This window comes from Panthera uncia, chromosome D4 (assembly GCF_023721935.1).
Source record: "Panthera uncia isolate 11264 chromosome D4, Puncia_PCG_1.0, whole genome shotgun sequence".
In the NCBI taxonomy this organism is placed as follows: domain Eukaryota; kingdom Metazoa; phylum Chordata; class Mammalia; order Carnivora; family Felidae; genus Panthera; species Panthera uncia.
In genome coordinates this window covers 5633354-5646729 of record NC_064807.1, presented here as the reverse complement: position 1 = coordinate 5646729, position 13376 = coordinate 5633354, and the positions used below count along the sequence as shown (strand labels likewise).

Below are 13376 nucleotides of genomic sequence, written 5' to 3'. Positions count from 1 at the left end.
CCAGGTCCTGGCTGCACTGTCACTGCTGGGTCCCCTCCCCCCAGGTCCTGGCTGCACTGTCACTGCTGGGTCCCCTCCCCCCAGGTCCTGGCTGCACTGTCACTGCTGGGTCCCCTCCCCCCAGGTCCTGGCCGCACTGTTACTGCTGGCCCCCCACTGCTTCCCTGGAGAGAAGCTGTGCCCGAGCAGGCCTGTGCCCGCTGCCCCTGCACCGGGTTCCAGGCCCACCTGCGGGGTCCTGACCCGCGTGGGGGTAGGGCCACCCCTGCGGCGGTCTTCAGGGTCCCTCCTGGGGTGGGACTCCGCACCACGCCAGTGAGTACCCCCGCCCTGACCCCCACCCGTCCCGGGGCCTTGGGCCATTCCTTAAGTCCCAGTCCGCCCGGGGCCCCCAGACTGCTCAGAAGGGCACCTGCCCGGCCGGGCCTCCTCTGCCAGCCTGGCCGTCTGCGGAGCGGCCCCGGCGGCCCCCCCTTCCCCCCCCCCCCCCCCCCCCCCCCCACCCCGGGCTCTGCGGCCGCAGCGGGGGGCGGGGCGGGGACCTTGGGGGTGAACCGCAGGAAAGGCTCCTCTCCTCGGGGCCTGCAGGTGGCAGTGGGCACCGCGGGCTCCTGGGTCACCGCACCCCGGGGCAGGGCGCGCCGGTCCCTCGCGGCCTCTGCGCCCCCCACCCGCTCGCTCCCCGGGGCGGGAGCACGTCCTCGTCCCGCGCTGGTTCAGAGTGTGAGAAAGCAGGGGGGTGACGCTGAGCCAAGGGCGGCTCCCGGCCGATCTGCACCCCAGCCCCATCAGGGGTCCCGGGGCAGGCGACGGGTCGGGGGTGGGGGGGGGGGCAGGATTCCTCCCACCGCTGCCGTCAAGGCCAACCTGGCCTCCAAACGCGGCCCCCGGCTCTGACGCCTGAGGCTGTCTTCCAGGCGCCCCGGAGCCGAGGGGTTTCTGCCCCTGCAGACCCTCCCCTACAGCCGCCCAAGGTCAAGGTAGAGAGAGAGCAGGACGGGATGGGCGGAGCCAGATCCGGGGTGGGGTCTTTTGGGTTGTGTTCCTCTTTCCTTTGTTATGCAAACCGAAGATGTGTGAGGGAGGGGGTCTGGAGTATACCACGTGGCCACCCTCCTCCCAGGGCTCCATTCCTTCTGGGAACCAAAGCAGGCACTGGGGGAGAGCATGCCTGGATCCTCCCCTTCCCCCCCCCCCCCCCCCCCCCCGCCCCGCGGGGCACAGACAGAGGCCAGCTCCTCTCATGAGAAAAATTAAAAAATATATATATATTTTGGGAAAATAAAAATTGTGGTGGGAAGAAGCCATTAGCACATAGAGGATGTGCTAACCTGAGAAAAAACAGGTTTCTCTGCATATACTCAATTTTTTCTTGAAGAAAAGCTTTCCTACCAGGAAAGGCGTGAGAAGCACCCGCTGCTTGATGGGATGAGCCACATTTTTGAAGACTGCGTACTGGGTGACGGTGGATGTGATGAGGCTCCTGCCACCATCGGCTTATGGTGGCAGGGCCCGCTTGGGGACCCTGGCTCCCTGGGTGGGAAGGTTGGCCTGCCATCCCTGTCTCTGGTTCGTTGGCTCTTGTTAGGACAGCTGTGGGACTTGGGGGTGGCCTGGTGATTGGAGGCCGTCTCTCTCATCTCCCTCCTCTGGTCTGGGTAGGGGAACCCACTGGGCCCTGGAATTCTTTGTGCTGATTTACCTCTGAGGCATGAAGTCCTTGGTGGAGTCCCAGTTTCTCCACCAGGATCTGTCCCACAGTTGTCACAATTGTCTGAGTTTCAACAGCTTTGCCGCCCACAACCGATCTGCTTCTTACTGGTCCCAGGCCCTGGACAGTGGCTGATGCAGGATTGCCTTTTTGAAGGGGATCTTCCAGCCCTTTGCCTTTTTTATTGAGATGAAGACAATGCAGAAAGTACCTCATCTTTTTTCTAAAGTGGCTTTCTGGAAAAATCTGTCCCTTTTCTGGCACGGGCTGGAGGCATTTGCTCCCAAGGCTGTCTCCTGTTCCTCTAACCTGGTGAGGGTGGCTCAGCCTACTGGCTTGGGAAGCCCTCAGTTCTACAAACGCTTTTTCATTCCCTTCTAGTTTGGGACTCTTCTGGTCTTTTCTCTCACCAGTGGAGGCGGTCATCTTGCTCTGGCTCTTACGTGGCTCATCAGCTTTTGGTATACTGGGCTCCTGCTGCCCCTGGCTGCTTGGTCGGCTGGATATCAGGTCAGTTTCTGGCACCAGGGAAGCTGGTGTTTCCCTGCTGGAATATTGACCCTGGGAACCGGAGGGTGACTTCAAGATGTCTTCAGCAAGGAAAACATCAGTGTGAGAGTCTTGCAGGAGCACACCAGTGTCCAAGTCTTGGACAAGAATGCCGGTGGCAAAGTCTTGAAGGGCGATGTTACGGGGACAACCTTGAAGAAGTACACCAGTGGCACAGCCTTGAGGCTGGCCCTCTGACTCTTCCTTCTCTTGGAGCCCAAACTTAATAGTCACCTTTGTTTTAAGGATTGGTTCCTTTGGCTCTTGGGCAACCAACTCTGTAGGTGGTGAGGGGCTTTTACTAGTCCCTGGAGACCCCAATCTCCTCCGATCCACATAACTGGTTTGACTGTTGGCCAGCACCCTGGGTCCTAAGATGACTTTCCAAGCAGGGGCCTTCTCAGCCTCCATCGTCTCCCTGGCCTCTTCAGCTCCTGAAGATTGAGACCAAGACTTCATCTCCAATATTGCTACCTTCTCTTGTGAAGCCTGAGCCCCCCTTTTCGCCCTTAGCTCATTCCTGGCTATTTCTGAACTTAGACTTGGCTCCAGATTGCCTTTCTTGGCCCCCATAACTGTCTCACTCTGAGGGGTTCTGTTTATGAGGCTGAGTGTGAAGGTCGGAGAAGGTGAGCTGCCCTCCTGTCCAGGTAAAGCGGCCTCTGAGGGCTCATGGCTGTCACCTGGTGAGGTCCCTTCCAGGGATTTCTGGATTTCCTCAGATGGGGGTGAGGGGGCAGGCAGGGAACTCCCTGAGGTGGGAACAGACTCTTCTGCTATCCCCTTTTCTCCCGGATACGGCTGAGATGGTTTTCCCAGGAACTTGTAGAACTTGGCTTTTGAGTGGGCCCCAGATACACAGGTGGCCAAGCAGGGAGACGGGGACCGGGGAAAGGGCAAGGGTTGAGCTTCATATGGCTTGAGATTTATGGACTCAAAGGCTCGGAGGGGTGGGCCCCACTTATGCTTCACCCGAAACCTTACGATGTGTGCTTCCAGCATCTGTTGAGTGAGTGAATTAAGGAAAGACAGCTCATGGGAGGTGTTTACGCAGGGTTTCCGACTCTTCAAGGGTGCTAAATTTCTGATTTCCGTGTGAGTGTGGCACTTGGGCAAAATATGGTTGGCCACAAGCCAGGATCGACGTACACTCACGGGGATCAAACCCTTGCTGATCTGTCCCAATTTCTTGCGCAAATGAACTTTCAAGGTTTTTTCTACATGTTTCTTATCTGGGCTCCTAGCCAAGTATTTTCCTGAGTCCCTCTTCAAGGTCCTCATCAAGTATCTTTCTAAATCCTTCTCAGAGCTAGTTCCTGGAACCTTCACTGGGAAGTTGGCCAAGACCCTGGAGAGATCTGTTGGGATCCTTCTCAGACATCGCTGTAGACCCATACCAAAGTTGTCCTCTAGTTGAAACCTTGCTCGGCCCTTCCTACGGGAACTTCTAGGGTGTCTGGACCTGGTCCTCTGTGTGGCCTGGCTGCTTTTGGATTTAGATGCAAAGGACCTTGAGAGCCCCTGCTTGTCCTGTGCCTGACTCAACCCCGGGAATTCACCCTGAGGCCACATCCGGTCCAGAGACACTTGGACCCTGTGGGCCAGACTGCCCTGGTGTTTATCCTTGCTAAGCCTCCTTTGAAGGTTTTGCTTCTGGATATCACAGATGACAAAATCCCTGTGAAAGATGGAAACTGACTCGTGGGCCTCAGAGGCCTGGCTGTCCTGGAGAAGCTTAGGAGGGATACTGCTTAAGACTTTGGGAGGTATTTTCAGCACTAAGGGTAACGTCCTTTCCCCTTCTGGTTGCTTTTGCAACAAGGGCTGTTCCCGAGGTTGAATTTCAGTTGGAATAAAAGGTGGTGTCTTCTTCTGGGATGGAGGGCCAGATACCCCATAGGTCCTCATCTGGGGTGGAGGAGAAGGAGGTCTGATTGGGACAGAGGGTGCAAGGTGGGCCTGGGGCTGGGACACGGTTGGCGTGGAGGGTTGGGGCTGGATCCCACGGCAGGGCAAGGGTGGGGCAGGGGGAAACCGTGAAGATATTTGCTGTTGAATTAGAATTGGCAAGCAATTAGAGATAACATTGAACAAAACAGAGGGAACGTGTAGCTGAGAACTAGAGGCCAAGGCAGGGGCCTTGAGGGACTCACTGTGCAGAGAGGGGAGACCCCAGAAGAGCTGGCTGCATTTCTGCTGTGAGTTGTCCCCCAAGACCTTGGGGAATGACAGCTGCCGAGGACTGGGCAGCTTCTCGAGTTTGTTTTTCCGGTGCCAGAAGGATCGTGGGTTTGTGGTGTCCTGCTCAGCACCCAAAAACTTCCACAAAGTCCCCCCAAAGTTCAAGGGGTTGTCTGAGTCCAACTGTTTCACATGTGACCCATCCCTTTCTTTCTCCTTCCAAATCTTCTGTTCCGCCCTTTTGGTGATGAGTACCTCCAGCAGCTTCTGGACATCCGGGTTGACAAATGAGGGGTTACGAGTCTCTATCTGCCTTCTGGAAGGGCCACCCCAGGACAAAGCCTCTTTTGGGTGGCAGGTCAGGTGTTGTTGGTGGCACTGGCGCGGTGCCCAGATGGGGAAGAACCAGGACTTGGTGCTTTCCCACCACCAGGACAAGGACAAGATGGGGTAGCTTGCATGGCCAAGGCCTGAGACGGCCGGAACGAGAGGTGCCAAATGGGAATTGCCTGGAGGTGAGTTCTCTGTGACTGTGTCGGCTGGGGTTCTCTTTAAGTTAGATTGGTCTTCTTGAGGTCCTACTGGTAGGATGGAGGCCAGGCGTGGAGGGTGTTGGTTGAGAGTGGGGGACGCCTGCGGGGCCGTGGCGGGCGCGGCATCTCTCACGGGCTCCCCGCGGGGCTGATGGGCTCCGGCAGGTGCTGCTTTGCCCGCGGCCCCAGGGGCTTCTTGCCCCAAGAGCTGATGAAGGCCTCCCTGGTCAGAGAGCCGCCCCAAGTGGCTGCGGGAGACACGAGGCACGCGCTGCAGCCCGGAGCAGACAGGGCCGGGCGTGGCCATCCCCGCCCTCCGGGCCCCCGCACCCGCTTCCCAGCGCTCCCGCCGTCCCTCCCCCCGGGGCCCTATCCGATCTCCGTCCCCAGGGCTCCCCCCGCCCCCTGCAGCCCTGGGGTCCCACCAGAGGCTCTGAGAGGCCCACCCGGGAGAGAAGGGGCAAGATTCTTTACCTCTGCAGAAGGGAAACCAGGTCCCGAACCCCTTCCAGCTCCTGCAGGCAGTTTCTGTAAGCTGGAGACGGGAGACCCGGTCACAGAGCCGAAGGCGGGGTCCCGGGGGTCTTACGGGAGGCGGGCGCGATGTCCCTTTAGGGGACACCTTTGGGGGATTAGACTCGGGAGCCCCGAACATCGGTGTCCGAGGCCACGTGGTCTCACGGTGACAACAAGACCCACGGTGGGGGTCGCTTTGTCCTTTACGGAGAGCTTCCCCACTCGTGACCTTGTGGGGGGAGAAAGGGCCGGGCGGCCTCCCCGAGGAACCTGAGCAAAGTTCCACAACTTGGCCACAGCTGGAGCTGGAGGTCCCAGGCCCCTGCCGGGCGACACCCGTGTCCGGCCCCTCGGGCTGGTTCTGGCCCAGAATCTGGGAGGCCTCGGGGTTCCGCCCTCCGTCCCGGGAGCCTCCCGGGGCTTTGTTTCCTGAGGGACGGACGCGGGTGTCCCGGAGACGGCGGGGCTGGGCGCTCGGAGCAGGAGGGACACTCGCCAGGGGCGCAGGGCTCAGCGGCGGCCCCTTACCTTTCAGGAGCTCGCTTTTCTTGCCTCTGGTGCTCCTTCGCCGTGGCGCCACCTGCTGCAGAGACGAGAGAACACGGGGTTGGGGGGACGGGACCCCCAGTCTGTCTCGCCTCTCTGGCTGCAGGTGCTCTGTGTTCATGAACAGCGCGACTTCCTACATTCAACTCATGGGGCGGGGGGTGGGGGGGGGCTTTCTTTCCTGTTCCTCATTTGCAAAGTGGACAAAACTGTTCTCCATTTTTCTACTTTGAAGAATGGACGCGCGGATTTTCGATGCGAGAAATCTCTCCGTCCCTGTTCCTCTGCTCGAGAAACGTTCCCAGACCTGCGGGTGTGTCTCAGCGCCTTGAGGAAGCACCTCGCTTCCCGAGCCCCGAGCCCTGCTGCCGCCCCTGCTCGGGGCCTCCTGGGTTCGGAGCCACCCTCGATCGGCCCCAACGAGGCCAGCTCTCCTGAGACACCTGCCCCGGGAAGGTGGCTGCCGGCCCGGTGCCCAGCAGCCTGTCCTCCCCCGGAGGTGGAGCTCTGGGCCAACAGTCCTCCGGTCACTGTGTTGGGGCCGCGGCCCAGGAGCCCTCTGCCACACCCGGCCTCCTGGCCCGAGACCTCCCGGGAGAAGCCCTCCTGCCCCTGTAACCCCTGCCTGGTCTGGCCTGGCCTGGCCTGGGAGGATGGTGCTCTCTTCTTCCCCGAGAACACCAGTTCTGCTCTTTCCCAGCTCGGGAGTCTCCCCAGTGACTCAGAATAGTGGAAATGATAATAGAAAAGAAGACGGAATCCTCCTCTCTGCTGGGTCCAGGCCAAGGTTCCTTACCTTTCTGCTGCTTCTGCGTTTCCTTCGTGGTGCTGAGGATGTTGGATCAGTCTGGAAGCCGAAGATCAACAGGAGGAAGAACGACAGTCCACACAGGAAGCAGAAGATGGTCTGGGTTGTCCAGGAGGGGAGGCTGGAGCTCAGCCAACCAGCGCTAATGCTTCTCAGAGCGAAGAGAATATTCTCCATCTCCTTACTCGAAGCGTTAGTTCCTGGTCCCACTACTGTCCTCGCGCAACTGAGCGTTGAGCTTGTACTTGGGGACAAGCGCCCCAGGCTTACATCACAGAGCCTTGGCCTGGTCACAAAGGGCCCCTGAGGGAGGGGGAGGGGACAGAAGAAGAGCAGGCTGGACCACAGCCCCTCCCCACCTCCCCCAGCCCTGTAGCTCCTCCTCTCCCCCAGCTTCCACACTCCTCCCCTTGATAGGCACCAATCTCTTCTTTGCATCTATGAGTCTGAGTTTTGTTTTGTTTTGTTTGTTTGTTTTGGTTTTTGATTCCACATATAAGTGAAATCATGTGGTACTTGTCTGGCTTATTTCATTGAGCGGAATACTCCCTAGGTCTATCCATGTTGTCGCAAATGGCAAGATTTCATTATTTATTATGGTTGAGTAGTATTCTAGTGTGTGTGTGTGTATGCACGTGTGCATGTGTGTGTGTGCATGACATCTTTATCTGTTCATCCCAATACATATGGGTCATTTAAGGTCGATGTTTTCTTACTGATTTTCTGTGTGGGTGACCTATCCATTGATGTAAATGACGTATTAAAGTCCTGTATTGTATCAGTCCTGTATTGTATAGTGTAATTATTGTATCACTGTCCCTTTCCCTCTTTAGGTCTGTAAATATGTGTTTTATACATTTTTGCTCCCGAGGTATGTCGATATGTATTTGTGTTTTTAAAAAATGTTTTTTCTCAATTTTACTTATTTATTTTGAGAGAGAGAGCAGGGAGGGGCAAAGAGAGGGAGAGAAAGAATCCCAAGCAGGCTCCACGCTGTCAGCACAGAGCCTGATGTGGGGCTCGATCTCACAACCTATGAGATCAGGACCTGAGCTGAAACTGAGTGTGATGTTTAACTGACTGATCCACCCAGGTGCCCTCATATTTGTGTTATGTCTTCTGGTTGGCTTGTGCCTTTTATCATTACGTAATGCCTTTCTTTGTTTTCTTTTAAAATATAGTCTTTCTTTCAAAGTCTATTTTGTCTGATAAGAGAACAGACACACTGGTTTTCTTTTCACTTCCATTTGTGTGGAACACCTTTTTCTATTCTTTCCATTTCACATTTAATCTCTGTGTGTCCTTGTTTCTGAAGTGACTCTCTTTTTCCCCCAATATATGAAATTTATTGTCAAAGTGGTTTCCATACAACACCCAGTGCTCATCCCAACAGGTGCCCTCCTCAATGGCCATCACCCACCCTCCCCTCCCTCCCGCCCTCCATCAACCCTCAGTTTGTTCTCAGTTTTTAAGAGTCTCTTATGCTTTGGCTCTTTCCCACTCTAACCTCTTTTGAAGTGACTCTTCTATAGGCAGCGTGGAGATGAGTCCTGTTTGTTGTTTGTTTTTTTTTAAATTTATTCTGCCAGTCTATGTCTTTTGATTGGAGAATTTAGTGCGTTTACATCAAAGTAATTGTTGATAGGTATGTACTATTGCCATTTTGGTTTTTTCCTGGCTCTTTCTGTACTTCCTCTCTGTTCTTTCTCTCTTTTCCTTTTTCTCTCTTCCCTTGTGATATGATGTCTTTCTTTAGTGCTACACTTAGATTCCCTTCTCATTTTCTTTTATATATTTACTACAGTTACTTTCCTGTGGTTACTATGAGTGTCACCTATAACACCTTATGCATATAATCATCTGTTTTATGTTGCCACTAACTTAAATGTGAACATATTTTAAGGATCTGCATTTTTACTTCTTTCCCCACACGTTTAATGTTTTTGATGTCACATTTGCCTCTTTTTATTTTATGGATCTCTTAAATAAGTATTGTAGTTCTTGTTAATTTTACTATTTTTGTCTTTTAACATTCATACTAGCTTTATAAGTAATTTTTTCACTATCTTTGCTGTGTATATACTATATATTATCTTTTCTGTTAAGAATTTAACATATTTTCTTGTTATTAACTATGCCATTACTTTTCAGTTTAAATAAAAGTCCCTTAAACATCTCTTGTAAGGCCAGTTTAGCGGTAATGAACTCCTTTATTGTTGCTTATTTGGAAAACTCTAAATCTCCCTATTAATTCTGAATAATAACCTTGTTGGGTAGAGTATTCTTGGTTGGAAGATTTTTTTCTTTCTGCACTTGGAATATGTCATGCTACTCTCTTCTGGCCTACAGAATTTGTGCTGAACAATCTGCTGATATTGTAATGGGGTTTCCCTGGTGCACAATTTTTTTTTTTTTTTTTTTTGCTGCTTTTTATATTCTTTCTAACTTTTGACATTCTACTTATAATGTGTCTTGCTGTTGGGCTCTTTTTTTATATTTGAAACTCCCTGTGGTTCCTGGACCTGGATGTGTGTGTTCTTCTCCAGGTCAGGAAAGTTTTCAGCCGTGATTTCTTCAAATGAGTTTTTGGCACCTTTCTCTCTCTCTCCTCCTTTTGGGACCCCTTTAATTTGAACATTATTTTGCTTGATGTTGTCCCACAGGTTTCTTAAGTTATCTTTAATGTATATATTTTTAATGTTTGTTTATTTTTGAGAGAGAGAGAGAGAGAGAGAGAGAGAGAAACAGAACATGAGCAGGGGAGAGGCAGAGAGAGAGGGAGACACAGAATCCAAAGCAGGCTCCAGACTCTGAGATGTCAGCACAGAGCCCCATGCAGGGCTCAAACTCATGAACTGCAAGATCATGACCTGAGCCAAAGTCAGATGCTTAACCAACTGAGCCACCCAGGTGCCCAGTTATCTTTAATATTTTAAATTCGTTTCTCATTTTGCCACGCTAGCTGGGTGAATTTTAATGCTTTGTCTTCCAGCTCTCAGACCCTATCTTCTGTTTCATCCAGTCTACTGTTGAACCTCTGTAGTGTACTTTTCAGTTTAATTATTGTATTCTTCAACTCTGTGACTTCTAGTTGGTACCTTCTCACACTTCCTATTTCTGTTGAAGTACCCACTGTATTCATGCATTCTTCTCCTAGGTTCGATGAGCATCTTTATGACCAGTAAATTGGAGTCATTACATGTAGATTACTTATCTCCATATCATTAAGGTTTTTCTGAAGTTTTATCTTATTCTGTTATTTGGAACATATTTCTCCGTTTCCTCGTTTTGCTGGACTTTCTGTGTTTCCCTATATTTGGCAAAACAACAACTTTTCAGTCTTGAAGGAGTTGCCACGTGTAAAGATGAATTCTCTCGTTCACCCTTGTCCTAGTTCTTGGTTGTTTCCTACCTTTTGTCATTGTCTAAACAGGCAGATTTATTTTGATATGCTGCCACTGTTGAGGGGGTGCCAAGATCTGGCAATGTTCCAAGGAGAGGAATCTAATTTAACCCTTAGTTTCAGGCTGATTGGAAGCCAGACCCTCAGGCAGAAGTTTTTAAAGTGTGAATATATTTATAGTCCTGTAGGGCCACAATCATAAACCCAGCTGGACTCCAGATTGGGGAACCTGGAGGTGTCCCTGGGTGACAGTTTAAAACATCAGGGCCCTAGATAAATGTATAAGGTCCTTTCTGGGATGTTTGGCAGAGCTATAGTGAGGCCAGTGGGGTGCCCAGGGATGGTGTCTCCCCGCTTCTATTCCCTGGGAGTCTGAGAAACCTGAAGCTTGTCCCTCAGGTTGAAGGGTAAGTAAATCAGTCTTTTTCACAGGAAGACCGGGGGTGTGTTTCTGTCGTCTGTGCAGTGCCCTGGGGCAGTTGACCTGCCAAGGAGTGTCTTTCCAATTGTTATAGTCCCCTGGAGCCTAGCAGTGCTGACACCCTTGGCCACCAGGGCCATGCAAACAAGGGGCATCTCTTGTGTGGTTTGCACATGCCTACTGGCTTTAGCAAGGCAGCTGGTATGTGTAGGGGGCAAAGCACGCTCTCTGGCTTCAGAAAGAGAACAGGAAAATGCCTTGAATGCATGCACTCATGGCTTTCAGCAATGCTGCAAGAGATCACCCTGTCCCAGGTCCCAGGCTGGGGGCAGGAAGATGCCACGACTAGTCCTGCTAACCTGCCCTAGTCAGGGAGTGAACTAGCCCTAGTCAGGCACAGGTGTGCCCACCTGTGCCAGCAGAGTAGGTGGAAAGCCCACAAACGGTGTCTGCCAGAGCCTCCAGAGAGGCCCCTGACTCTCCCCTGCCCCTCCGGCAGATACCCTTAGGTGAGCAAGGGTCTCAGAGACTTTGACGTACAGTCTAGGTGCTTTTAAAATTGGTGCTTTTGAACAGGCTCCCCCGGTGAGTGAGACCGAACAGGAGCCATTTAAAAGGAGAATCTCTGTTTCCTGTAGCACTTGGGTTCCTGGGATGACAGTCTCCATGGTTTTCTAAGCCAGGCATCTTTTGGAGTTCATCTCTCTGCTGCAGATCACAAGGGTTGGGGTGCCTGATGTCAGGCACCAACCCCTCACTCTTCCAGAAGAAGCACTAGACTGGTGAGATCCCTCCCTATCGTGTGTTGGGACACTGGGGGTTGAGTTTTTTTTTTTTGGTATGAAGACCTATGTCTCTGCCTCTCCTACATGTCTCGAGATTCTTTTATCCTTTGTTGTGGGGAAGCAGTTCATCTAGATTTCACATCTTTTTCACAGAGAAATTACCCATACGTAGCTGTAGATTTGGTGTGTCTGTGGGAGGAGATCAGTTTAGGGTCTTTCTTTGCTGCCATATTGGATCCCTTCCCATAATACATTTTTATAGTGTCTTTAAAAAAAAAAAAAGTTTGTTGACTTCACTCATCTGAGGACTTTAAGATACAAAACAGCTGAACATAAGGGAAGGGAAGCAAAAATAATATAAAAACAGGGAGGGGGACAAAACGTAAGAGACTCTTAAATGTGGAGAACAAACAGAGCGTTACTGGAGGGGTTTGTGGGAGGGGGGTGGGCTAACTGGTTAAGGGGCATGAAGGAATCTACTCCTGAAATCATTGTTGCACTATATGCTAAGTTGGATGTAAATTAAAAAAATAAATAAAATATAATAAGATAAAATAAAATGAAAAGTTTATTTTTGAAAGAGAGAGAAAGAGAGAGAGACTGAGAATTCCAAGCAGACTCCATGCTGTCAGTGTAGAGTCTGACACGGGACTCAAACCCACGACCTCTGAGATCATGACCTAAGCCGAAATCAAGAGTTGGATGCTTAGCCAACTGAGCCACCCAGGCGCCCCAACATTTTTATAGTATTTTTCTATCGTACAAGACAGTACATTTCCATGCTAATTCATCAGCATCTATGAGGTGTATTATGTAATGGATTTTTCCTAAGGTTGTTGTTCATATCTATGAGATAGTGTTAGTTTTAGTCTTCCTGACCTGTTTCAACCTTTCCACCTCTCTTGAGTCCTAAATGTATGTTGCCTTTATTCCTAAGATCCTGGGAGTGTGCCCAGTTTAAAAGCCTTTATTTTTTTGCCATTGATATTTACTGTTATGCCTTGGCATGGGGCTGATTGATGAGGGTGTTGCATGAACATTCCCCCTGCTTGTTAACTACACTTTATGGGAGTAATGTGAGCTTTCTGTTTTTGGTAATTTACTATATTCTCCACTGAGGACAAAGTAGGGAGTGAGCATATTGCTGTAAGGCCAAAGAGCATGATTGATAGTGCGGATGTAAAACAAGCCAAGAGCCATGGTCCGTGTGTGTAATAGGTTTTGTGAGTGAGGCAGAAATGGGATGGAGGCAGAGGGAGAGAACTGAAGTGACGCTAAGAAGTAATCTCTCTATTTTTATCTTCTTTAACGGCACCAGCCTGGATCAAAACATTTCAAAGCACACAGAACCAATGAGTCAGAAATTATATTGTAATTATACACCCATTATTCTCATAGGAGCTCTTGGATCATGATTTATCAGAGATTTTTCTGGACATTTTTATGGATAAATGGAAAGGTGTTTTTGACAGATATCAGTCTAGCAAATGACTTCAGAGACATAGAGAGCTGGCAAGAGCATTGCTGGAAATTAATTACTTTTTGCAAGCTCATCAGAGAACTGAGATTACAGAAAAACAAGCAACATGAAATCTAAAAAGTGACGGGCATCCACAGGAAGAAATAAGAGCTCAGCATCACTTAGGACAGACGCAGACTGAATAAGCTATAAGCTCAAACAAAGGTTAAACTAGAAAATTCTTAACAAATTTTTATTTGTTAAAATAAAACACAAATCCTGGGTCATATCTCAAAGAATAAAATAAATGTCCATGCATCCATATAAATATAAATTATTGACCATAAAAATAAATAACAGAAAAATTATTAATAATACAGATGCAAATATTCCTGACTCAAAGAAGTAGAGCTTAACTCCCTTCCTCTTGAGTGTGCACTGGATGTAGTGATTGGCTTCTAACT

The 13376-nt window shown here is 50.7% G+C and overlaps 1 protein-coding gene across 1 annotated transcript; it reads right to left on the bottom strand.

The window, feature by feature from the left end:
- Window positions 1–1244: 1244 nt before the first annotated feature.
- LOC125930122 (spermatogenesis-associated protein 31E1-like) lies at window positions 1245–7069 on the bottom strand. The gene is made up of 4 exons (XM_049641824.1): window positions 6833–7069; window positions 6019–6073; window positions 5449–5509; window positions 1245–5222 (listed from the first exon to the last, which is right to left on the bottom strand). The coding sequence occupies exons 1-4, from the start codon at window positions 7019–7021 to the stop codon at window positions 1637–1639; spliced, it is 3891 nt and encodes a 1296-aa protein (XP_049497781.1). The 5' UTR covers window positions 7022–7069; the 3' UTR covers window positions 1245–1636.
- Between the last annotated feature and the right edge of the window lie 6307 nt (window positions 7070–13376).